Source organism: Struthio camelus, chromosome 5 (assembly GCF_040807025.1).
Source record: "Struthio camelus isolate bStrCam1 chromosome 5, bStrCam1.hap1, whole genome shotgun sequence".
Taxonomy (NCBI): Eukaryota; Metazoa; Chordata; class Aves; order Struthioniformes; family Struthionidae; genus Struthio; species Struthio camelus.
In genome coordinates this window covers 48,175,511-48,202,991 of record NC_090946.1, presented here as the reverse complement: position 1 = coordinate 48,202,991, position 27,481 = coordinate 48,175,511, and the positions used below count along the sequence as shown (strand labels likewise).

The following is a 27,481-nucleotide window of genomic DNA, read 5'->3' as shown; positions in this document are numbered from 1 at the left end:
GTAAGTAAAATTAAATGGTTATATGTTTAGTTGTTTATAAATATTGTAGTTCACTAAGCCTTACCTGTCCACATGCCCGCTAGTCTGTCTAAAAGAAATGTATTTTTCACCTTATGTTGGATGCAATGGTAGTCGATTCTAATGTGAAATCCTGTATTATCTGTTTATTTAATAAATATTATCATAACAGGGATGTATTTTCCCCATCCTCTGTATTGTTCTAGAGTTTGCAAGATGTGTGCGTTTTCCCTTTCAAGCCCTCCCCAAGATGTTTCACCAATTAGTCACTTGTGAGAAGGCTTTAAAAGATAGCATACTTCCTTTTTCCTGACTCAATTTCACATTCATGTTATACAGCAGTATTCTCTACTGCCCTCCTTTCCCTCTTCTCTCCAGCAAAATCTGTATATGATAAGAGACATAAATCTAGTGTAAAATAGCATTCCCAGAACTCCCAGAGTAGGTCTGACAGATATTACTGTCAGGTTATATGCTTTAACAAGAAGTGTAGTAGTCGTACACCGATTTTAGGAGATTCACCTGCTGTTCTGTGTGTGAAAGCTACAAAGGTAGGCAAGAGAAAGAAACATATAGTATGTTCTTTGTGCTGAGCTGCAGCAATCTGTCCAAGAGGTCACTGTTTTTCTTTCTCCGCTCTAGGTACTGAACTGCCACAATAGCTTGGATATATGAGCCATTCTAAATCACCATTAGCAAATGTAGTCAAGCAGATTATTTCTCAGTTTAACAGAGTGAAAACAGCACTAGGTAGTTTGAAGAGATTCATGTACAGCCTTTACTTTTAGATACTTTTATAAGCAAGGTCCTACGGCAGTTAAAAAGTCAAGTAAATTTAACATACCAGTTCCCTTCATCTCTTTCATGTACTCCCTTGGCAAACTGATAAACAGCAGAAATGTGTGTACGTAGCTGAAGCTGGGTTTAGTTTTTCATCAAAAAGCACATAAATATATGTTACAGCAATATATCACACATTTTCAGGGATGCCAGAAGTAACAACAGAGCCAGCTTATCTTGTGCCTTTTCTCATATGAACAGAGAAAACACAGAATTGTGGAGGGGGGGGAAATCTGTATATGTGGAGGCAATGACACAGAGAAGTATGGTAAATTAATGCTTTTCTCCTGAAATAATGCCTAGTCTACAGGCTATTTTTCATCATTTAGTCTTTCAAGACAATTAGAATCACATCTTGGAAATGGTATACCTAGGCTTAGATTTCTGTCCTTCCCTATCAGTCTCCTAGTTTAAGGACAGTAAGAGAAAATTTGCGAAAGAGCAAAGATGTATCAAGTTCTTTGCAAGTCATAAAGCATTTATTATTTAAATATGTGCAGGCATTAGTAAGTATTCAATAAAAACAAGCCCTCAGAAATCATCAACTCAATGCACAAAAGTGATCGTGATATGCTGTCACATAGTCAAAATACACATAGTCAAAATATCTATCTTACCAATCATACTCAATTTTTGAATATAGTTATTATAAATAGTGCCCTTAGCATTTTCATTAACATTAGAATCTCTACAATATTAGAAATTATTGAATGCTTTGTTTTCCTACAGCTAAATCTTAAGAAGTTTTCATTAATTTCAGTTTGAACTACAGACTAGCATGTATTATTAAAGTTGCAATAAAAGATTACTTGAAATTTGTTTTAAAATTCTGCTAAAGTATTTTTAAAATATGGAGGGCTCTTTCATTTTTGTATGTAGATCACTAAATGCTAGAAAGTGTAATAACATACAGAGTAATAAACTGAGAAGCCATTCTATTTTTGATATGTTTCTCAGAAAAATGTGTTGTTAGTCACAGCTGAATTCAGTTTGCAAGTTTGTTTTTATTTGTTTTCTCTGATAATAGGGAATTTTTCTTGTTTCCCTATATTACTTATGGCTTCCTTTCTGCTATGGGGATAGCATATATAGTCTTGGCAGTAGTGTGGCTGCTGTTTAATTTAAATTAAATTAAATGTATGCACTTAAGTGATTTGTGTTATTAATATTTGTATAGATATTTGAAAAAGATAGTATTTGTATTTCTGAGTAAGTACAGACTTGAATAACAATAGGAAATTATATTTGTGTAATTTCTATGGCTCAGTTCAGCATAAAATTTACCTTCTCCTCTGCCTTCCCTTTGGCAGATAGCAGTTGACTACCATCCAACCTTTTCTCATTCTTCAGCTCCTTTCTTTATTTCTTCATGCTGACTCCTCATTCAGCAATAGTGGTACAAAGTCAGACAACTGTAATGGTGTAACTAGCGTCTATTGTATTCATACTTTTCCAAGGATGATGTTAATATTTTCTTCTTTCACTGTGAGAAATTTTCAATTCCTATAAATGAGACAGTATCTAATTGATCAGAGACAGAGCCAGTTGCCCAGCAGCTCTGTAAAATGCGAAGAAGCCTTCTGCAAAGGTTGGACATCTGAAGCAGAAGAATTGGGAAGTTGCTGAAATAACAGATGGGTTTGAGGCAGTAGAACCTGATCACACCTTTTTGGGATATGAACAAAAACTTAGTCATGGAGAAGACGACTGTTGTGGGGCAACCTCAAATGCATAATGAAGAGGTGCTTTTAGATAATCTTTACACAAAGACGAGTTAAGTTAAATACAGCATTCGGCAGCAGTGATATCAAGCAAACGATAATAGTATGCGATAGCAGTGCTAGTATGGAAAGCTTATTATTTCATGGAGTGTGTTTTTATTAGAGTATGTATTTTCTTCCCTGTGGTTACTCTGGGGAGTCCAAAAGGCACTGTTCATTGTGAGACTTCTTTAATCCCGTGTGTCTTGGGTTAGCCAGACTTAACACAGTAAGTGAACCAGACGATGCCCTCTGAAGTAGAAAAATCTTGATGTCTTTGTGTCTCTTTGGCAATACTGTGGTAGTACCCAGACAGCCTCGTTTTCTGTCCTTGTCACTGACAGCTGACTTAAGCCACCTTTTGGCAAGATAAGTTTTGCAGAATATGTAATATCCACAGACTTTCTTTGACCTCAGAAGCTTTGAATAGCTCTTCTAAGATGAAAGAGCTGAATGAGGAGGAGTTTCTCACTTTTTTGTTTTTCTGTTCTTTGTGATGTGTTTCAGCCAGTACTTGCACAGGCTTAGGTCACATTAAACAGATTACAGCAGGGGATTCCCAAATCTAGGCACTAACTTCCTAAGGAAGCTACATCAGCTACATCAGGCTGATGGATTTTTGTGAGGTAAAAAGACATAAATTGAAGAATCGGAGAACGTACCAATGACAAATTTCAAATACTGAGTGAAAATAAATGCGAGGTCTGAACTGGAGCAACTAAACCATACGGTTTAGTTTTACCCTTGATGAGCATATACTATATCATTTACAGAAAGCTGACTTCCTGATTTAGTATTGACAGACTGATACTTCTAATGACACATGTGCAAGATAGTAATAGTATAGGTACCAGAAGTGCAGGCTTGCTCTGTGCTGGCAAAATCAACTTACACTGAAACTGCTGTCAAGAGCACCATCTGGAATAATTACCATGAGATGGAATATAATTTGAAACAAAATATTTTATAGGGCCAGTGAACAGTATTCTAATCAGTCAGAACTTAGTAAATTTAGATGAATGATCCAAAGTTATAAAAGCTCCTTCTGGTTTTCTAAATTGTTTTGCTACTTCCCTCGTAAACATCGCTTAGAAACTAACTCTCCTCTGTAAGATTATCTTATCTATCTTTGTCTGAAAATCTGCTGTACCCTTTTAATTTTGTTTTCAATGTAATATAACACTGTTTCTCAAAAGATGCCTTCCGCAGCAGATCCTATGCTCTTTGGATGCCTTAATATGGATATGACAGAAATTCCCACCTCTCTGTAGCCCAAAGCTCTTAAAAACCAGCTGACTGGTTGCAATGAAGACTTGTTTCTAAAGCTAATAATCCATTCTGGTCTTTGAGAAGTAAACTTACCACCTGCTTCCCTAATTGTCTCGGGAATTCTGACATGTAACTAATTGCTCTTGAGCACTGCTTTTCAAAAAGCCCTGTGCTCAATTTATAAACATCTTCATGTTCTTGTGCTGGCACAGAAGACAGAAAAATGCAGTTTTTCCACAGTCTTTCAGATATTTTCTTCTATGAGACCAGAGAGGTCTCAAATTTCTGCATAATTTTGAGTAGTGGATCCTTTAATCTATGCAGTTAACATAAGCCTTCTGCATTTCCTCTTACCCCTGAAGATCTAAGATATCTGAGAGGAATAACAACAACTTAAAACCTACATTCAGCTTTGTGATTTGAGTTCTTGCCAAACAAGACTATTTTGCCATTTACCTCAGAGCATGACAAGTTTGCTAGCAGAGTCTATCCTTGTAGGCCACCAGCTCCTCAAGGGCTATGGGCAAGCTTTTGAGTATTGTAAATGCTACTTCAGCTGTGCTGGAAACTGAGAGGAAAAACCTCTTTTCTTCCATTTTGAAAATGGAGAGTTTGCTTAATTTCCAACCTGTGTTATTGAAATCAAGCTACTAGACAGTCAGCAAGCCTATTCTCAGTAGAAATCAGCATAAATTAACGAGACATATTGTCAGCTTATCCCAAAGGACATCCTGTACAGCCTGTTTTCAGCATGTTGCTCTATCTACTGAAGTTGAGTAAAAGATATGGTCTAATTTAAGCTGATTAAACCCTCCTTCTGATATGAACTGATTCTCCAGGTTTAGTGCAGTGGTTATAGCCTCAGGATACCCACTGCTGTTTATATGCTGAAATGTCCTTTTCATAAGCTGAAGAGGTAATTAATGGGACGAAAGAGGTACCCTAAATGCAGCACAGTTATATGTTTACTGTACAAGACATTGGCGCAAGCTGGCTATATTAGAGACAGACTTTGCTTAAAAGTCTCAGAAACCGAGGACAGAAATAAGACTGTAGAGCACTGGACCAGAATATACTGTATGAGTAACTGAAATTATTTGCCTTTTATCTGAAACAGTTGTCTGGAGTAATTTCATTCAGAAAGTCATTCATAAAATCAGAAATCAAGCACCATCTTAATATGAGTTGAGAAGTTTGCCTCAACTCTTCAGAGCAGAACAGCGTTCCAGACTGTCAGTCTTCTGGTTAAGGCTTTCTTCTGTTTTACCAATACTGTCCTTCAGATTAAGCAGTTATTTTTCTTCTTTACCTTCTTGTATATTTACATGCACTAGACTTGATTTTGTTAAGCAGCACAGAGAGACCTCTACACTGCTCACTCTGATAACTGCAATTCTCATGTCTCATCCAGGAGACGGAGAGAAAAACCTTATAGGTTTTATCGTTTCCTGCTGACAAATTCGAGTTCTTCCTAGCTGACATCAAACATAGCAAAACCGACAGAATGAGGAAGTCCTAGGCATGGCTGTTCATAAGGCAGTTCAAGAACGATACTTGTCATGATCAGGCTGAAGATCAGGGAAACTTTGCTAGCCTGATAAGAAAGAATATAAAACATAGGTACTGCCAGGGAAATTATCATCTTTTCTTGCAGGTCAAAGCTGACGTACTGATGTATTTCCTAGTGTCTGTTGTAAGATCTCCCACTGATAAAACTGGTTGCTTTGTGAAGCATTATGGTTGATCACTACTATGCAAAAAGCATAGAATTTTTCAAGAACAGCCGGCCTCACACCTCTTAAATATTTAAGATTTACTGCTCCATTTATTTTTCTTTTTCATGCACAACAGGTTTTGTTTTACTTAGCACAGTGGACATGGCTGTTCTGAGGTGGGGGGGGGATGGGGAGAGGGAGCGGGGGGCAAGATGCAAAACACCCATTAGCTTCATGAAGTCTCTTGAAGCTTTAAAATTGTAAATTTTTTTGTTTTTAATCTGGTCTTGTTCTGGGATTTCAGATCCAGTAAGGATCTAAGGAGGATACACCTCAGAACAAGCTTGCCCATAATCCCTGTTTTTTTCCAAATGATCATAGCAATTTTCTATATTTTAGAATATTTTTTGAATGTTAATGTCATCTGTTTACAGACCGTCTACTGGTTCCTCAGTGTTCAACGTCAAATTGCAATGTAATCCAGTGAAGTGAAAAATGATTCATACTGCAAAACTCTAATACTTTCATCACAAAATGCAAGGCTTGTTTGTCCGTCCTGATCTTGTGGTTGGGCACAGTAAAGGCTTTATTTAGGAGATCAGTGATATTACAGTGACAACTCTGCTATTATTGAGCCGTTAGGATCACTAAGTGATAATATTTAGCCTGCTGTCTTTTGTAGCCAGTCGTGATATTTATGGCTGAGAAAAAGGGAAGGGAAAAAAGAAAGATGATGTTGCAGTGAATCATAAATTCAAATAGGCCACAGGTTGTCCTGACAACTCCCATCTGCATCAAAAGAAATTGTTCTCATCATTCAAAGTGCAGTGTGTAAGTGAACAAAATTGTACCAAAATCTGCAGTGATCATGAACATGCCATTTCCTTCTATTTTGTTTTTTTTTTCCCTTCCCATAAAAATTAAATAACTTGAAATATCTTTGCCCTATCTATGCAGGTCCTTTCCTAGCAATTACTGGGACAAATTTGTAAAACGGAAGGTAAGCTTTTTATATTTCTGTTATGTTAGCCATAGTAATAACCTACTAGTCAGTTAATTTGGATATCTACATATAATGTATTTATGTACACACAAATACACAAAAAATTGAGAACAGAAATTTATTTTATGGAAGTCATTGTTGTGGTAAATCTCAGAGTTAAGAGGCAGTTGTAGCAGAGGTGGGAGGAAGGAGAAAGAAAGAACGTTTTTGTTTAGTTCCCAGATGCATACGTTCTAAATAACTTGGTGCTGTCAATCAGCCACCCAGTTCTAATTTACAGCTGTTGTCATCTTTCGGATACAAAGCCCCCTCATCCCCCGAAAAAAAGAAAAACATGACGGTTTAAATGATTGCAAATTATACAGAAGCTTTCAGATAATAGCCTTTAATGCTTCTATTTTTCTTTTTTGTACTCTTACCCTCAACCCCCCTGGCTTCCTGCAAATTCTCACTGTTCTTGTAGCGTTATGACTGTTTTATTTCTGACAACTACTGGCTTGGGGAAGAGCGAATGTCTCCAATGTCTTACTCTGTGCAAAAGCTTCTCTTCTTCCATTTTTAGGTTATTAACAAGTACGGGGACTTATACGGAGCAGAGCGCATAGCAGAACTTTTGGGTTTGGACAAAAATGCCCTTGATTTTAGTCCTGTAGAAGAGAGCGAACCAGAAGAGGCATCTCTTGTATCATGGTACGATTTCTGGACTTTACAGACAAACAAACAAAATCATATGTTGGCATATGTTCACTGTCAAAGATGAAAACAGATTCTGTACTGAGATTGCAGTGATTTTTTCCTCCGCATTGAAAATTCAGATGGTTAAGTCTTTTTAGTGAGGAAGCAAAATAAACACACGTTTTAAGAAAATGTACATATGTCTCTGTTATAAAAATAAGAAAAAATCGTAAATGATGATGATTGAAATAGTTGGGCACTTTATTTTAAACAACAGTGCAACATCTAAATGTTCTTTAGGTGTTCACTCAGAGTTAGTTTAAAACGTAAGGACAAAAAAAATCTACTGATAACATATATTTAGAAAAAGAATGCAGAGGTGATTTGTGGCTTCCATCTTTGAATTAATGAAGATAAGAGATTGAAAGTGTGTAAGTCATTCAAGTCCTGTTTCACTGATGATTTAGGCTCCTGTGAGAGTTTGGTTTCTTCTATTCCTATGTCGCACATGAGAAAGGAATTTTGTTCACAAGTAATCTGATGGCTATTGAAACATTTCGAACTTTACGGAAGGCATTAGCTTTTCTCGTGGTAATATTGCAACATTTTGCACCAGACAGAATTAATTTTTGCAAGTCTGGAATAGGGCAGTATCCTACCTGCTTGAAATTGTTCCAACAATTTCAATGGCTTAGAATGTATTAATGAATTCTCTCTGAAATCTGCTGAAACCTCTATATGACTCAAAAAAGAAACAGCTACTGTTCATCACAGCCTTCAGCAAACAAATGTGAAGTGGCAAGCCTAGTTCATTGTTTATTCTTTCTGAAGGAAAAAATACTAGTTGTTTGTTTAGTTATTATGCAAAGATATGCTTAGACGGTTGAACTTAATTTAAGAAAATGAAATTTATCATAACCATTAAATACTTTATTCTGATGTTTATATATTCCAAAAATGTGATATTCCCTAGGTTAAGCTCCATTGATATGAAGTACCATATTTGGAAGCTTGGTGTTGTTTTCACTGATAACGTAAGTAGGTTAAACCTAGAAGAACATACTTTGATCTACTTTAAACATGAATGTGGAAACATCATCTACTTTTTTAATAAACAAACATAACATACATAAATAGTACTGAATTACACAACCAATACAAAATATGTTATTTCCTATCTTGTGCTGCAGCAAATTGCTTTAAATTATATTTGTGTTAGAGTATTTATTTTTGATTCCAAAGGGCGATGTGCAATTGCACAACTAATACAATGTCAGGATTTTGGAAGTTAATGATACATTCACGTAATTTGGTATTTATCACTCTAGCAACGAAAGACAACATCTTTTCTTAGATCAAGCAAAGTCTACAGAAAGTTATATTTTGTTATTCTTGAATTATCTGTTTGACTTCATGGATTAATCCTCCTCTTTCATACCTTCTCTTTTGAAAAGCCCAAGCTCATTTTCAAAATTCCTTTTTGTGAATAAGAGCTGCACACATGTTCTTGAGCATTCCCATAGACAAGGTCTAGGTGACTAAAGTGAAGAGGTATAAATTCATTGTGCACTGACGAAAAGCACGCTGCACTATTTTTCTTGAATACGAGCTCTTAAGTCAAAGTGGCTTCAAATTCATTACTCTTTAAAATAATAAGCCACATGATGTGCCGTCTGGGTTTCCTGGCTGACATGGTCTGAAACTTAAGCAGCACAAAGTGCCTAAGAGTAATACAATGAATTTTCTCTCCTCCAGAATTAATATTAATACATAAAGTACTGTGTAACAAGCTCGCCAACCAAAATTATTTTAAGGTAGGGAATTTTGATGTTAATGACATATATGCTGAAGACCACAGTTAAATATGTAACAATAAAGGTTTCATTAACATAACTAAGCAATAAACACGCAAGCTTTAAATGAACTGTGGAGATCTTAAGAGACAAAGTTAACACAATCACTTTGTATGTGTAAAATAGAGGTATTACATTCAAAATGTGATTCAGATGATGATAGTATTACTTAATTTCATAAATGAATTGAGTGAGTAAAAGAATGCTGTATTCCAGATCCAATAACACACATTAGTACCTGCTAACGTTCTGCTACTTTTCACTTTCTCTGCAGTCATTTTTATACTTAGCTTGGTACACCACTATGTCTATCCTTGGGCACTACAACAACTTCTTCTTTGCTGCTCATCTGCTGGATATTGCTATGGGTTTCAAGACATTGCGAACCATTCTATCTTCAGTAACTCACAATGGCAAACAGGTGAGTGTTATACATACAGGTTTGAAAATGAGTGGATTTTGTAATGGTACTGGAAAAAAATCTTGCAGTACCTGGACAATGTTGGATCACAATCCGTTCGGACCATGAAAAGAGCAAAGAATAAACCCTGCTGTGTCTTCTGCAGCACTGTTAATACATGTGAAGTCCTGTAAAATTCTAATAATCTATACTCAGAGGGCACTGATAGCTAAAGATGTTTTGCATACGATGTCAAGACCTATCATTTTAGAAAAATATGAGAATATGAATTATGACCTAGCCAACTCCTTTCATATGATCATTGATGAAGTGAGATTGATGGTAACTAAGAATCCACAATCTCTTCTCAGCTACTGCAGTAATAATGATCTGGGTGCTGTTGAGATTTCAATACTTAGCTAATAAGAATGTGCTTACTTGCAGGTATGGGCATTCTGCATTGTGGAACATATTTATATGTCTCTAAGTAAATCCTGCAAAAGTCAGGTTAATAAAATCTGCTTTTTAGGCAGACTTAGGCAGGGAGTCATTCTTTGATTCCTGCTCCGTGTTCCTAGCTAGCATACCAAGAAATACATGCTTTTCACTAACACACCTCATTTTTTTTTCTCCTTCGCATTTGAGGAATCTTCTCCTAACAAAACTTCCCCAAAATTGCATCTCAGGTGGTTTCCATTCCTTCCCAAGTGCAGTAACATATATTTATAAACCCACTCTTACGCTCTGTCAAGTGTACAGTTTACTAAAGCATTACATGTGGTGATGTTTTCAGTATCACCTGAACAACAAATTAAATACGTATTTTTGTTCCCTTCATTTTCCTCCAGGATGACCAGAGTTATATTACCTTTAATTTAATGATTGGTATATCTTTTTAATGAGATTTTTATCAATGTGAAAGCATCCTCCAAAACGAAGCATAATTGACAAAACTGTTTCAACTCTAGACCGCGGCTTTGAGAAACCTTACCTTTCTTAACAAGCAAAGATCAGCATTTCTCGACACTGTTGGTGTTGTCAGCAGAAACACGATCACTGAAAGACAACTACAGGTTTTCCAATTGAAGCGTACACTTCAGGAGCATACTTCAGATCTGCAGAAACTGATAAACTGAAGATCAACTCATTGTTCAATATGCTTACATTTCTTTTAAAAAAGTAATACAAATTGTTATGCTTTTAAAAATATGTAGCCCTCAGTAAGCCCACTGCTACCTCTTGCATACTGTAATGCCAACAAACAATATCATCTATTAAGTGTTAAACTTTTTCACCTAAGGATTTTATTTCCTTAAAAGCCAGACCTGGAAATCATTTTTTCTTTATCTAAGAAATTATGTCTCACTTTAGAGGTGAATTTGCTAACTACCTTTGATGCAGAAAATAGTCTATGATAAGTCATACTAAGTCAGAGTTAAAATTATGTATCGAATTAGAGAGATTTATTTTTAATAATTTAATTTCTACTATATATGCAGTTCTTGAAGTTACTCAGATTTCGCTTTTATCTGGAATACTGAAAACATTGCTTCAGTGATACATAGTTTGTATACTGAAAACATTGCTTCAGTGATACATAGTTTGTAAGCATATTGCTTAGAAATATGGAAACAATTGCAACTTCTTGATACCATTTTCCATATGGTTTTCACATGAGAGCAGGGTAGAACACCACTTACCGCTCTGCTGACCCAAGCAATAAGGATATCCCAAAGCTATCATAACTGCTATCTGTAGTTCCCTTCTTGGGAAAGGTATAATATGATGATACATTTTCAATATTTAAGGCAATACACTGATCTGGCTCAGCTGCTCTAACCGAATAAAACTGAACCCTACTTTGGTGTCATTTTTCTATACACAGCTTGTGCTTACTGTAGGACTCCTGGCTGTAGTAGTGTATCTTTACACTGTTGTGGCGTTCAACTTCTTCCGCAAATTCTACAACAAAAGCGAAGATGAAGATGAACCAGACATGAAATGTGATGACATGATGACGGTAACTAAAACATCACTAGCATGCTTCAAATATATTCCTGAATTTTCAGATGGTTCCTTCTATATTCTCTACCGATCCAAACGCAATAGATGCTGCTCACTAGTGTAGGAAGATATTTGGATTTTTCTGCTAAATACTGTGATTGGTAATTGGTTGCAGCTCTTTCACACGTGCAGAGATCACACATCGTCCTTAAAGTTTGTGGGAGAAAGCTTATGACATTTTGTCAGTCCTACACAAAGCAGCTTTTTTACTGTAGCACAAATAAAGCTCAGTTTGTTCCAAATATTTGCAGATGTGCAAGCTCTTGCTATCCTTATTCAGACCGCATTAAGTGTATGACGTTACTAGCGCTAGTTATAGATCCCTGCTCCAAACTACTCACAATTGGTAATTTAGTCACAAAGTAATAAATCGAGGGTGAGCAGAGCCAGAGGAAATTAAAACTTAAGAGGAGTAATAATCAGATGTTACTAACTTCCCTTCTCTTTCCACTTGTCACAACAGAAAACCAAATAGTATGCATGTCGTATTGAAAGATACCCTACAGGTATTTCTTATGGTATGAAGACGATTTGCTTTTCTTACTGCACAAGTAAAACAGCACAAAATACCATCTGTTAAACATTTCATGTTCTGAGCTGGTGTCCAGTGCATTTCTTCCAGGGCATAGTCACTATCATGTGCCCTGTGTTACATGTCACATATAGAACATAATTGGCTATGCAAAATGATTTTCCCTATTCTTGAACACTCTATCAAATATGCAATGCAAGCCAGATGTGCAAATGATAGAAAGGATGAAAACTGTCCACTGTTTTATTTAACTAGTCCCTCTGTGAGCTGAATGCAAAGGTTTGACTTGAAATAAAGTTCATGCACCAGTCTTAAAATGGATGTAGGAGTAGTTGGAATAAATGATACATTTTAAACAGCTCTACCAAGTGAGATAAATCAATTCCAATTTATGTTTTAAGCATGATTAAACTAGTAACAGTATCTTACCTGAACAGTAAAGTTGCATTCTAAAAATGAATCTATAGTTGTTTAGTGTTTACTTGTGAAAGACCCAATTTCTCAGCTTTTATGATTATTTAACACCGTTATTACTGTCTAATGTGACTACAAAACACTGTTTGAGCTTAGAGTTTTCCTTTGTTTGTTATTAACCCATATCATGCAACTGAAGACGGTTTATAAGATTCTGTAGTTGATTTATACAGGAGCATTAAATAGTATAGAGCTCTAGCAGAAGATTCTACTCTAATACCCTTGCATAGCTTAAATAGTCAGATTTGTAAAAATTTTTCGATGACGACTTACATGTTTAAAAAATAACACATACAGCAACATTTTTGTAAAGTGATTTGTTCTGCCTCAAACGGAACACAGCTTATGTGTGATCATAAATCATTTAAAATATAATAAAACAGACTTTTAATATTGCAAAATGAAATTATCCCAAACCACCTTAATAGAGATGGATCTGCTGTAAATATGTCACTATTTATTTTATGGCAATACTTGCTAGTATTTCCTAGGCTCCATTACAAGACTTTAAAAGGTATTCTCTGATTACTCAGGGCAAGCTTGAACCATAGGAATGTATGTAAGTGGTAGAATATGGTTGACTACAGTAGTGGACAGTAGTGGATAGAAGAAGAACGTGCCGCAAATGGTATTTCTTTTTATGTAAGGCTTGAGGTGGGGGGGGAAAGGGTAGCACAGTTGATGCTGACTCCCTCACTTATTAGTTCTTCTGGTTGAAGATTTAACCACATTGGTCAAGATACTCAACAGATTTCTTGTGCAACGTGTGTGGTGCGTGAAGAATGACATTACATGTTGTCTGTTTCTATAATGTTTAACTAAAAAGTCTGAAGAAAATTAGTAGAAGGAAATCATTAAAAAATCCCAACTTATTCGTGTTAAGTATTTCTATAGTTTCCCAACTTTTTTTTTAGTGTTATCTGTTCCACATGTATGTGGGTGTAAGAGCTGGTGGTGGCATTGGAGATGAAATCGAGGATCCTGCTGGAGACCCTTATGAAATGTATCGAATTGTCTTTGACATCACATTTTTCTTCTTTGTCATTGTTATCCTGCTGGCCATTATTCAAGGTATCTTCAATTAACTTATTAGAAACTAAAATTTAGTGCACTGAAGTTCTGAAATGTATTTTTTAAGCATATTTGTGTTTGAGACGATTTAAGCAGTATTGGTAGAAAGACTTATTTCTGAGTTCATAAAATCATTACTTCCGAAATGATAATATTTTACTCTTAATTGATAAGCATATGCATTGTCCTAAGCACTATACAAAAAAAGGCAAAGTACCTGGGTTACAGCATTTATGAACACCTGTGGAAACTATGCAGCAGTGACACAGCGCAGGATCACTCTTCCTGCTGTATTAACCATTAAAACTGGGAAAACCTTGCTGTAGACTTTTCACACAACTAGTTTGGAACCAGCACAGCTGGCTGGATAATTCCAGCTGTATGTAACTAACTGCCCTAAGGTTGCCAGAAAAAACAAAACCACAGTTATCAGGCAGTCTGGTGGGGAAAAAAAAAGTAATCAGTCTATATGAAAAAAATTACAAATGTCCCCAGAATGATCCAGCTCTATTCTTGATGCATTAGCAGTGCAGCTTCAGCTGCAAAGCTGCATCACAAACAAGAGGGAAGTGATTATAAACCCTCTTTTGGGTCTGTGGGAGCCAAGTTTCCTTCATTAAACAAAAGTTGCAATGCAAAAGTTCCAAGAGAAGGAGAATGAAAATGAATCTCCTTCATGGGAGCAAGAAATAGGAGACCGCATGCCTTATGGAAGCTTACATTGACCAAAATGCATGTCAAGGAAAGCCTTCCCACTCTTAAGATCATACTTCTGTGTCAGAGAAATTCTCACTGGGAGTGCAGTGTAAACAAATGCCATATATCTGGAAACGAAAAGATTGTAACTCGAATTGCTCCACCTAGACACAAGTATGCTGAATTCCAAATACAGTGGAGGATATTTGATTAAGTCCAAGCTACTTTTATGCATTGTATGAAATACGAATGTTGCTAAGTTCTGAAGTTTTGCTTTTCTCCATACAAAATAGGTCTGATTATTGATGCTTTTGGTGAATTAAGAGACCAGCAAGAACAAGTGAGAGAAGATATGGAGGTACGAGTGAGCTCATTACATTTTCCCTACTGTTATTAATCTAGATTGTTACCAGTAATAAAAGTGGCTTTGAGTTAACAACTGAAAAACATTTGAATTCCATTTCCAGACCAAATGTTTTATTTGTGGAATCGGCAATGACTATTTTGACACAACCCCACATGGCTTTGAAACACATACTTTGCAAGAGCACAACTTGGCAAACTACCTGTAAGTATGTTTTACTGCATTAATTGGAATTGCAAGAAAGTAACCTTTCAGCTCCAGGGTAACTTGGAAGCACACATTGCGGAACAGTCCTGAGAGAGAATTCTGCAGGACTGAGGATCTCTGTTCCTTTCTGGTTTCCTGTCCTCCACTCCCTACTGTTGGTTGTCATTACAGTGCTTGCTCTGCACATGAGCTAGCTTAGCAGGTTGGGACCTGAAGATACACCACTGCTTTACGTTCTCCTCTGGAAGGAAACCAGATATGGGGACTGGCAGGGAACAGCGGTCTGTAACTCCTTTTAGTTTGGAAGAGAAGAGGATTGTCAGTGGGGGCTTGGTAACGCTGATAAAGCCACTGAAACTTGTGGCTGATTTAAAATAGTACTTCCTGTTTGTGGACTGGAGAAAATAGAGTACATGAGCAAGAACTAAGGGCACCAGAAGGAAAAAGCTCCTCCCCCCCCACCCTCTTTTAAGAGTTATGCTTTTTTTGTTTTGTTTTGAACATAATTTCTGGAAGATAAGCTACAAAAAATAGTACACAGGTCTGATCCTCTAGTTCTTTAGTGATAGTGCGGCTTTGAAAGCAGAGCAAAATGGGTTTTAAAAAATGAATCTGATGGCTTTAGTTACTCATAGAACCGTGATAACTGCATGAGCATTGTGCTAGAAGAACCAAAGTTAAAAGTATGCGGCTTAAAAAAGTATGCCTCTAGGATGAAGGATCCATTACAATAAGCTTATTCTTTGCTCAGCAACAGAATCTGCAAAATCAGTCCATTGCTATTTTTGTGAGGCAAGTTTCCATCAGCATCTGTGGTTTTACCAGTCTACAGCTCTAAGCTTGAGGTTTCTTGCTAGGTTTGATCACTCAATTGGCATATGAGAACCTCTAATTCACAGTTTATTAAAAATTGCTTTTTAATATTGGAATATATAGTCTTGAATGAATATTTTTTTTCTAACCAGGTTGCCTTTTAGTTAGACAAATGTTAAAGTCAGTACAAAGTTAAAGTCAGTATACTACTACTTTTTTTTTTTTTTTTATGAAAACATCTCAAGTATGGTTCCAAATGCACTGCATCAGAAGTGACTAATCAAGAGTTCTCTCACATGTGACAGACCATTGCTAGTGCGCTACATCCTTGCTAATGAGACTTTTAATGGCAAATACAGTTAAACACAGGAATAACAGCTGATTCAAAGACTGTTTGCCATGACTGTCTTATTGCGTGAAACTGTGCTAATACAAATTTTCTGAGTGCATTTAAAAAATTGTCAATGAGTGTTAATGTAGCAAAACTGACTTCTAAAAATCATCCATGGTAATTTAATGTATACAATTAGTAACCTTCTGTGAAACTTGTCCTTTGCAGGAATTTCTTGCACACATGCAGATATCTAAGATACCTGATAAACCCTTGACTGTACTGTTTCTGTTGCTGTTAAGAGGCATTATTTCTCAAATTCAAAAATAAAGCATCAACATTGATTTTTCAAATGTACTGACAGTAGAAGTTCAGCAAAACTAAGCTGCAAGCGGCAGACTTACTCAATTCAATCATCACTTTTAAGAACACGGAACTCTAATGACTAGGAAAAATCATTCCTGTTTGAGGAACAGAGTACCTGCATTAGTGTAACATAAAGGGCTACTAAGTTCAGCAGTTCAAAAATCAAAATATTAACACCAAATTTTGTCCAGTTTTAAGGACTTCAGTAAAACAAGACGTACCACATTAAGCTGAAGTAAAGGGCGTTTCAAGAAAAAAGCTGTATTACAGCTTCACATGGCCTTCAGTATCATTGTGATTACAAGTATGGACTGTAACTTTCATTTTACAGTTTGCACAGATATAGCCTGTTTTTATGTATGCAGCAAATCTGGAAAAGATATTAAGCTGTCTTGCAGCAAATCTGCATGGACAAAGCAGACAATGAAATCAGCCGATCTAATTAGAAACTTTCTGGTTGCAGCTTGGAGCCAAAGGAGGAAAAAAAAAAAAACAAACAAAAAACTATATTGCAATTTAGTCCAGTAGCTACTCTGCTCAATGTCACAAAATTTGCCATGACACTTCCATGAATGTTTTTTTCTGGTCCTTTTACAGAAGGCTACTTCCATGATCAGGAAAAAATGTATTCATGCATTAAAACACTCACTCAAAACCTAGACTGGATTTTTCTGCAAGAGCCCTAGTCAGTGGGAGTTAGGAATCTGAATTTAACTAACTTTCCTTTGAAAATTCCAGCTCAGAAGGATGGACATTGCCGATGCTGTAGTGGGAGGGTATCAAAGGAACTTCTTCACCCATAGCTGCAATTCTTTTTCCTCTGTCATGCCACTTACATATAGAAGCAAAGGCCTAAAATAACTGCTGTTGTGGAACACTTTGGTTAATATAATTACTACTCCCTTTCCCATGTGGACACCTTCAAGATGTTCTTCATGAAGCTTATGATAGTTATGTGCCAAAAGTCATATTATTACACTAGCATTACCAACACTTTTTTTTTTTTTCCAGTATAGAATTAGATCAAGCTCTCTACATTTGAGTTATTCACTGGCATCTAAGACACGCTACAACTCAAACTGAGTGGCATGACTGTTTTTTTTTTAAAGCTTGGTGCAGTTGGGCATCCACCATACTTACAGTGTAGCAGTTAGTTACTGCATCGTCTTCCAGGGTGAGACAGTTTAAGCATGGGAGCTGGGATAGGACGAAAACCTAAGTCAGTCAGTCATGTGTTGTTCCTAGCACTGAAACAGAATGCTAAAACACTTTTTTACAGATTTTTTTTTTTTTTTTTTTAACTACTAGCACTAACTCAGGAATTAAGTACTGGAGGATAGAATTTTCTCCTTAATTTTTTTTTTTTTTAAATTTAGAAGCAGGGTCATTACTTTTCTGGTTGTCATAATTTCCATGTTCTATTCTAGGAAAGGTGAAGCAGAGATCTTATGTTTTCTACGTTAATGCTTGCTTCATGTGCTTTTTTCAGGTTCTTTTTAATGTATCTCATTAATAAGGATGAAACTGAGCATACTGGCCAGGTGGGTAGAAGATAATAAATCAAAAATTTAACTTTTATCTTTCATTATTTTTAATCTTCTCTAGCCTTGTATCTGTGTACTACCGGATGTAACTGATGTACCACCAAGGAGTGGAGACTAATATCACTCTCCCTGAGAATTTTCTGGGCATAAAAGGGAGAGTAAAAAAAAATAAAACTGTCTTTCTGCAGAAGACAGTTACCAGTTACCTAACTTTTGCCTTATAGCTGAAATGAAACCCTGAAATACAGTAGCTAAAGTTTTCCTCCCCTCAGATTCAGTAAACTACTCTATTTATAGGCCATATGTCTGTGTCTGTGTGTGTGTGTGTGTGTGTGTGTGTGTGTGTGTGTGTGTGTGTGTGTGTGTGTGTGTGTGTGTGTGTGTGTGCATGCACATGTGTATTTGCGTAGGGGTAGGTGTGTGCACATGTACATATATTTGTATACACACCCACACACACGAGGGTACATACATGTGTCTGTACATATGGGGGGGCACATGTGTACATTTCTGTTTATGTGTGTTTAGTGGTGTGTGTATGTGTACGCATGTATTTGTGTATGTGGGTGAGTGTACATGTGTGTCCTATGTGCATGTGTGTACATGTATGCACGTGCATACACATGTATGTACACATGGCATGTGTGTGTATATGTGCTTCTGGTACATGTGCGTGCCTGTATGTGTGTGTATATATATCCATGTGCATGAATGCATGTGTGTGTGTGTATATATATGACTGTTTACGTGTGCGGCTTTGTACATGTGTCTGTATGCTTGTGCATGTGTATATGTAGGCACTGTGTGTGCGTGCACGTGTGTGTAGGTCTATGCCTGTGCATGCATGTATTTGTGGGCATGTGTGTAGGTATCTGTGTGCACATGTGTATATGTCTGTACCTGTGCACGTGGGGGGGGGGGGTGTGTACATGTGTGCATGTACAGGTCTGCATGTGCATGTACAACTGTGTGCATGCATGTGTGTGTGTGTGTGTGTGTGTGTGTGTGTGTGCACAGATGTGCATGTCTGCATCTGTGCAGGTGTGTGCACGCATGCGAGTGTGTCTTGTGTGTAAGCATGTGTGCATGCGTATATGCGTGTGTGCATGCAAGTGTATCTGTGCATGCATGTGTGTCTGTGTGTGTATGTTCAAAATTATTAGGGCCTACAAAGAAAATAAATAGGATTCATTGACTCTTAAATAAGAAGCTGTAATGCAAACACTGTTAAGCTACCTTAAACTTCAGCATTGTTTTCAAGCAAATACAACACATTTTATATATACAAATTGTAGAGGTTTGTTCTCATATAATTGGACTGATTAATTTACGCTTAACGCAGCTTTTCTGCCTCAAGTTTAACTGTCAGGAATACTGAATCGGAAGTACTTACCTCCAACAGAGGTCAGGCAGAAAAGTAATTTTACAAGCGTTCTTGAATTACGATCCAAGAGTTTCAGTATTTTTCACAGTTATACTTTATGTGATAAGCACAGTACTGGTTGTTGTTATAAGTAAGTTTATCTACAGTGCTAGCTGCGAGGTTTTCTGATAAAATAAATACTCCTTATTATTTACAGGAGTCATTTGTGTGGAAGATGTACCAAGAAAGATGTTGGGATTTCTTCCCAGCAGGAGACTGCTTTCGGAAACAGTATGAGGATCAACTTGGCTAACATTATCACAAAAGAAAAGCTGCCATTCATGAACTGTTAAAAATCCAGTAAACAAAAAAAACCTCTTACCTTTTCTTTCTAGGGTGACAATTTAGAGCTCGTATTTGCTTTAAATGTCTTTAAACTTCAAGACATACATAAATTTTGAAACCAATTCATAGGCTTTGTTTGCCTACCATGGATGAAACAGGTCTTTCTTTTACTGAAATTTCAATTTAAAACCTATGCGAAAATTAACTTAAGCCTTCCAATTCAAACAAGGCCTGATTAAAACTTTTTAACCACACCATTCACCCAGTGTTTGGTAGTTCAGCTGAAAGGGCTAAAAGACATCTTAACTGCACAACATTTGAAATTTAAGAACTTGAACATCAGAGGCCATGCCTCAGAAGGTATTTTAACTGCAGTCCAGTCTTTCCCCACAGTATGTGCTAGTGAATGTATTACAATACAGCTTAATAGCTTTAAGCAGTTAAAAATAAAACATTTTCAAACACTTTGTTGACCCTGAAACATCAATTAAGTGCCTTAAACCTCTGTAGACATAGCTATGCAAACTTTTTATTTATGTTTGTTAGTGTTCTAGATGGACAGATCCATTAACCGTGTTGCTCTTTTGTCTTTCTGTATGAAACTGCACTTGAGGTTCATTTATTTACTACCTTGAATAACAGCTTACTAGATGCTGCTGTTAAAAAAAAAAAAAAAAACAACATTGTATCAAAATGAATAAAATTTAAATCTTAGGCCAAAATAAAACAATGCTTTATGGCCATCTGGATGTGGAAGCTGCTAGGTTTATGCATTTTTTTTTCTTCTAATGAAAAGTGCCCACTGCAATAAAGTATTATAAACCAAATGAAAAATACCTTTATTGTCTCTTCTTTCTAGTTTTTCTAGTGCAATGGAAATGTGGCATAGGATGGTGATTAAAAACACATGTATTTTATGTTCACAGTTTTATTTTAGGGACTACACATAGCAAGTACAGGCTGAAACAACTTCTCTATTAGTGTACTATGGCATGCATATTACGCGAAGAAAATCCTAATTGCATGACAGAATTTAGACTTTTAAAAGAAGTATTGTTACCAGGAATATTAACTTCAGAGAATTTTTCAATCACATCTAAATGAGTTTTGGATGAGTGGTTTTTACATGCTGTCAAATAAAATTAGGCATTTGGCACGGTGAACCAAGCGAAATAAAAGAAATAAAGAGGAGATAAAGGAATTCACTCCATTCCTTAAACTAATACTTTCTATTTAACTTTTGCTATATTCATTTATTCACATAAGAAAATCCAGGCTTCAGGAGATCATGCTGTCCAGCCAATCTTCAAGCTCTTCCTCGGTGACATTTTTAGATGCACTTTGCTGCTGCTGTGATGCTCTACTCTTCTCTTCAGGCACATCTAGTTTTAAAGGATCTAGAAAAGTAAAAACAACAGACATAAATCTGGAAACAACAACTCCTTACCAGATTTTTGTCCCTAATCATTTTGCTTTTTAATGTACAACTTACTAACAACTGGAGAGTCCATTCCAAAAATAGTAGCAACAACAATTGAGGCAGCTTAATAAACTTCTCAGTAAGAGTATGGCTTTCATCCCATTGAAAGGGGGAGGTGGGGCTTGGTCTCCAGCCCACAGATCCTAACCGATCCCCTACAGAGAGCTGGTCTCAATCCTGCAAGAGACAGATTCTTCTCTTACATGGGACAGCAGCAGGAGGCACAACGCTATCCTAGGATTCCACGTTTCTTGGTTTCTTTCTTAAGGAATTTATACTGTGCTTTGGTGTGGAAAGCATGACATACATACATACTACAGAAATGAAACTATTATTTCAAGATCTTCTTTAGTGACAGGGCTTGCCTCATTGCTTGTTATGACATCTTTACATGTTGAACCACATTTTTATTTTGTTTTTTTAACAAAGCAACAAAATCATACACAAAGCGCGGGAAACTAAGAAGTCTTTTGTATCAGTGTGGACTGGGGAGGAACAGAACTACTCTCCATTAGACCTAACAATAAAATTAGACCTTATATATATATATATATACATATATAAATAAATAAATATATATATATATATGACCTTCTAAGAAAGGAATGCAAACAAAATGAAGTGTTCACTTAATTTCTTAAATGAGAATGTACTTCCATATTTTTTTATTTCCTTAAAAAAAAAAAAGTAAAATGAATGCCAGTACAGTTTGAAAATAGCATTGACCATCCGTCAGCAGAAATAGTTGTTGATTCTTCTGTATACTATATGTGTGGGGGGGGGGTTTGGGAAGGGCTGGTAATGCTACTCAAAAGCTGTATTTTAATCTTAAATAATCACTCACTACAACTCTCTAGCAGTACTTTTTTTTTTTCTAATTTTGCTAAATCATAAGACCAATGCTGTTTTGCAAAATAACAACTTTTTCTCTCTTAATGCTTAAAATGAACGTGCTGACAGTGGTGAAACTCAGCACATCAGTGAAGTACTTTTCAATGATGTTACTTACTGTTATTGACAAGTACTGTTAGTCATGTATATAATAAAACATTTTAGATGATAGGAGAAAATTTTAGCAATGATGTGCTCTACAAAATATACAGTACTTACTTACTTCAGTATTTAGTATGCTAAGAGCATTCCAGAATAACAACCACCACAGCACTCTGCAGTTCCTCTGTGCTAGAGTGCAAAGTGTCCCGTCAGTAACAGTTCCCATAGTATTTTACAAATTTGGCTCAGAAAAAAAAAAAAAAAATCAAAAAAACAAGCGTATTCAGAAACTGCTAAGATGATTATCTACAACTCTTATTTCACCTCGTCAAATGACTAGCTTTGCTCTAAGTAAATTAATACCCCCTTTAACATCTACTGACCTGGGACTATGGTTTCTTGGAGTCTAGAAGGAATAATGGGGTACCTGCTGCAGTGAGGGGTTTGTGAGATCTCTAGGAAGATGACCCGTTCAGGATTTTTACTCACAATCCCAACAACTCTTTCATCCTAAAGACTAGATTTTTGGCCATCCCATTAAGGGTCTGCCATCCTTGAAATACAGTTAAGGACTTGCTTAATAGATTATACATATGTAACACAGCCCAATGAAAGGAGTGAAAGCAACTGAAGTTATCAGAAAGGAAAAAGCAGACTGTGTTCAAAGGCCAAAAACTAAATAGCTCTTTTTTCTGCCTCACAGAAGATTATACCACTTTGAATAACAGAAAGCAAGAATTGTGCATTTTCTTTGGGCTTGAAAAATTAGTCATAGCAATTTTTAAAGCATCCTGGAAAGTACTGAACTCTTTAAGATTTAGAAATATTTCTCTCTGCAGGCATTTATTTGGATATCTAGGTTTTTGTCTGCTGCAGTTAAAGATCACCACTGTAGCTTTACTTCGGTTGTTATTATACGATCATCCATCTTTGATGAGATGGAAAACTGAGCCCCATTGTTTTATTCATTTATCCTACTAACCATGTAATCATAAAGGCATAATGGTTGAAAGTTAGTAAATGTGCAAACTGTATCAGGCACACACTTTATTGAATGTGCTTAGAATAAAAAAAAGTTAAAAGCCAGGATATGAGATAATGGCCAAATTCTGGAAAGAGCACATTCCAACATACTCTAGAAGCTATAACAAAGGAATATTTTCACTCACTGCATTTTAAAAGCTTTAGATGTAATTTGCTTCTAACAAAAAAGATTCAGACTATGTTATTTTCATAAGCAATAGCAACATGTTTCAAAACATCAGTATGATGAATAAGAGGGCTACGGTTACATATCTGAAGTCATCCTGGGAAGAGTTAAAATTGAAAAGGAACGCGTAGGTCAGAACATAATCTCAGATCAATGAACTGCACTATGAGACAGACAGGGATGATGACAGCGGTACTGTTAACTTGTTAGTAATGATTCTAAAAACATCACCCAGAAAGAGAACAATGGAAATGAAATAAGGGAGGCCATGCAGAGAGGGGGAGCGGGGATCTTACCCTTTTCGTTATAATCCATTTTCAGATCTTTCTCAGTTATGCTGTAGGATAATGCACCTGACACAGAACTGTTTTCTGCATTAACGGGAGCATCCAGATTTAGGAGGAGATCTAGTTCTTCATCCAAATGGTCAGTCTCTTGCTTTGACAGTGGAGAGCCTCTCTGAAATGGTTCTGCAGCTCTCGCTGCACGAGCATCTTTATTTCTAGGCTCTGATGTGGCAACAAAATCACCAACATGATGAGATACAGACACTGGTTCACTTTGAGCCAAAGACTGTTGAAACAGAATCTCTCTCCTCTTGCTGTCATCAGTATTTTTAAATTGCATGTGCGGGAGCTCAACAGGTGTTGATGCCTAAGAGTACAAGAAAAGACTTTAGTCCTTGTAACGATGAACTCAACTTTCACTGTTCTGTCTAATTTGGGTTTGTAATGCATACTTCCTAATGTTTCACCGCTTAAGAAGCTAGAATTAAATTCACCACAGTTCAGTTCAGAAACAGAAAGTACAGTAAAATTAACTTGATGGTAGTTGAGTGTCTACAAGCTACAAATTCCTTGTATCCCTTAATATGAAATATGAGATTATATGCTAAAACAACAAATTCAGTCATTCCACAAATACTTCCTGCACAGTTAGTTAGTTACTTCTCTAATTCTTCTATAATTAAACGCAGTCAGTACCCTGAATTTTGGAATGACTGAAGACAGAATTTAGCTAGAAACATTGTCCCATTTTAGGCCTTCCCTCCAAAATTCCAGTCTTGAAAGCAAACCACACTACAGGTTGCTGAGAATGATTTGACAAAAGCCGTATTACATCACTGAATACTTTGAAAAATGAAACGAGACTGTAACACACTATCAAATGGCACAATAAGAAATGACAACTCATAAATTAACACTAAAGCACAGATCCTGCTTTTATCAGGATGCCATGGCATTAATATCGCTGCTGTATATCTAGTACACACTGATTACTGTATCATGTGTTACAACAGCAAGATAAAGTTAAATGTTGTAACACACACTGTATAACTGTGTTTGCCCAAATATATGTATTTTGAAGGGAGTCTGGCACCTAATTACAAATCGCTTTTTACTGTTTTTCTTCAGAAAACAAAAACCAAAGGTATGTTAAAATAACACCCACCATCCTGGAGCAATTGTGGCAAAACAGAAGAGTTCTAGTTATGCTCTTTAACTTGTAGGAAGAGAACTGCATTTGAAAAGAGAGCAAGTATTTGCAGATTCCCTTAGACGTTACATCTGCAGACAACTCTGATCCACGTTAAGGAAGATATCTGTGCCCTTGACACTTAAGCACTTAAAGCTTCAACACTCCAAAAATGGAAGTAAAATTTCTTCTAAGGGTTGTGGGTTTTTTCCTTACTTGAGCAGACTGATTTTTTTTTGGTCTTTAGACATGAGCCTCATTATTTCTTTTCGCCTTACAGTAATATTTGCTTTTTCACAGCCTGAAGATACACTTCCGGTAATATTGTTCTTTAATTTTCTATAGCTGGAGTATGAATAACATTTTCTTCACCTGATTGATTGACAGCTCATGTTCTAACACAGACCTAAATTTGATTCATGGAATAAACATATATGTTGATATTAACTATACAGGATAGTAAATTCCAATTAAAAGAATCATCTAATTGGAAATACTTTGCAAGCTTGTTCAAAACTTGGGCGCAAGTTTGTAACAGTTGCTAAAAAAAAAAAAGGAGCAAATACTGAAACAGTGCATTACTCCATGTCAAATACCCAGACACCTAGTTTCAAAGCCAGTCCGCTGCACACAGAAGCATTTTGTTTAAAGTCAACAACAAAAGCATAAGAAGTGCTGATGCATGGTATCTTGATTCACGTGCCTGCTGACTGGCCAATCTCAGGAAATACACTTATTTGTAAAATACATGCAAGTCACATTCAAAGACCAAGTTTAAAGCAATTGTTCTAGCATGGATTATTTCACTTAAAATATTTCCATTATGTTGTGAGAATAAACAGCATTACCTGCACCAGTTCAGCAGCCACATTCAACCTTAGATGTAGAGGCAGTTCTTGAAGGGCCTGAACCAAACTCTGACAGTCAACAGAAAGGGCAGATAACTGAAATATAATTCAACACACAGTCAGTTTCCATTAAAAAACAAAACAAAACAAAACCTCAAAACACTAATAATGATTTTCTTCTGTTATATTCCCATGTTCCACACACTCAAAGAATGTGATGAAAAACAAAATACCCGGCATCTAAAAGATCAAGTTTGAATCAGAGGATGTGCATTGTTAATTTGAAAAAACCTAGAACACACTCCAGAGCAAAATGATTAGAACAGAACCTATATGAATAGGTTCATATACTTGACTAAACTACTACTTTTGAATACACCTGTATTTGGAAGTCTGACTTGATATGTTGGTGAAGCAAGGTGACAGTCTGTTATTTTCCTTTCTCTGGATAGATCCGCTTATTTTTTTTTTCAAAAAATTTACTAGATCATTTTTTTAACATCTAGCCTGCTGCTCTGATTTTTCTGCATTAGGGAAGGGGGGAAAAAAAGGACCCCAGAGCCTTCAATACTGGAGACAAATTAATAAAAATAGCCACAGAATAGAGTGCTATAGATTATATTAAACAGTTGTTGCTGAAAGAACAGCCACTTCTGTGTATTCTACAGCAGGATACGAAATTGTACAAAAGCATACTATTTCCTTTTAAGCCATTCTACCTATGATGTGTAGTGTACTTAACATAGAAAAATATCCATTCAGTATTAGAAGTACTGAAATCCAGTTGGATTCAGGATGATTATCCACACAAACTTATCGGAATGATAATTTTTCTGTTACCTGCTTTTGGCATATGCTTTCTGCATCCCATTCTTTCTCTTCAGCAAATCGAAACTGTGTAAAGGAGTCTCCTACAGAAAAGAAGTAATTTTAAAAACAAATAAAAAAAACTCTCCTCAAACTCCCAACCCTAAATAAGTAAATTCAATTAATAAACCCCGAAACTTCAGCAGATTTGCTTTAAATTTTAATGCTGCTTGCATGCAAAAATCTTAAATGTCTCTAAGTCAAAATACAATACAGTGTTTGCATAGAAAATCTATTTGCAGAACAAATTAAAACTGAATGAGGTGATGCTAGGTGCCATGTCAATAAGCAACATTTTAGTTGAAAAGTTTGATTTGAACAACATAGTAAAAATACATACATTCACAGAATGCATTTTTTTAAAATAGACTCCCAACAATATAGTATGTAATACAGACTCATATTATGGTCAGTTAACTAATATTAATAGTAGCAGACTTCTTTATATACATGTATGCATGTTTTGAGTTACATACACATTTACACTAGTCTTTTAGCCAAGCGAGTCACATTTTCAGATGCTTCTATTAAATGCAGCGTTGCTCGCTTTTTTTTAAGTTTGAAAATTAATCCTTTTAGATGTTAGTAGCATTTAAAGAACAGGATACTTCAATTAAAAAAAGACGGCCAGGGAGGTGAATAAGCACCCTTACACTTACACTTCTTTTTTTCAACTCCTAGGGTATATTTGTGAAGAAATAGACCATAAAAAATTCTTAGAAACAGGAGACAGAAAATGTAGAGATGATTATTTGTTTAATAATTGCTGCTGAATGAAGAATAAGATAATGACAAGAGGTCTAGAACAACAAGAAGCAAATATATTGCTGATGCAGCACGTAGAGTATACGCCTCCTTAGACCATGCAGTTGGAGAAGCAGCAGTTGCTTCAGCAACACTCCAA

The 27,481-nt window shown here is 36.1% G+C and overlaps 2 protein-coding genes across 2 annotated transcripts in view; one reads left to right on the top strand and one right to left on the bottom strand.

The window, feature by feature from the left end:
* The window catches only part of RYR3 (ryanodine receptor 3), a 256,319-nt gene extending 235,452 nt beyond the window's left edge, over window positions 1-20,867 (top strand). The window contains exons 97-106 of the mRNA XM_068946291.1: window positions 6,560-6,602; window positions 7,168-7,295; window positions 8,254-8,314; window positions 9,408-9,554; window positions 11,419-11,553; window positions 13,518-13,674; window positions 14,664-14,728; window positions 14,838-14,938; window positions 17,941-17,992; window positions 19,576-20,867. Coding sequence (XP_068802392.1) covers window positions 6,560-6,602; window positions 7,168-7,295; window positions 8,254-8,314; window positions 9,408-9,554; window positions 11,419-11,553; window positions 13,518-13,674; window positions 14,664-14,728; window positions 14,838-14,938; window positions 17,941-17,992; window positions 19,576-19,671 — 985 coding nt within the window. The 3' untranslated portion in view covers window positions 19,672-20,867. The remainder of the gene's footprint in view (window positions 1-6,559; window positions 6,603-7,167; window positions 7,296-8,253; window positions 8,315-9,407; window positions 9,555-11,418; window positions 11,554-13,517; window positions 13,675-14,663; window positions 14,729-14,837; window positions 14,939-17,940; window positions 17,993-19,575) is intronic.
* Window positions 20,616-27,481, bottom strand: part of AVEN (apoptosis and caspase activation inhibitor) — a 112,723-nt gene continuing 105,857 nt past the window's right edge. The window contains exons 3-6 of the mRNA XM_068946294.1: window positions 26,551-26,621; window positions 25,711-25,806; window positions 23,683-24,040; window positions 20,616-21,100 (exon numbers count right to left, since the gene is read on the bottom strand). Of these exons, the coding sequence (XP_068802395.1) occupies window positions 20,982-21,100; window positions 23,683-24,040; window positions 25,711-25,806; window positions 26,551-26,621 (644 nt within the window). The 3' untranslated portion in view covers window positions 20,616-20,981. The remainder of the gene's footprint in view (window positions 21,101-23,682; window positions 24,041-25,710; window positions 25,807-26,550; window positions 26,622-27,481) is intronic.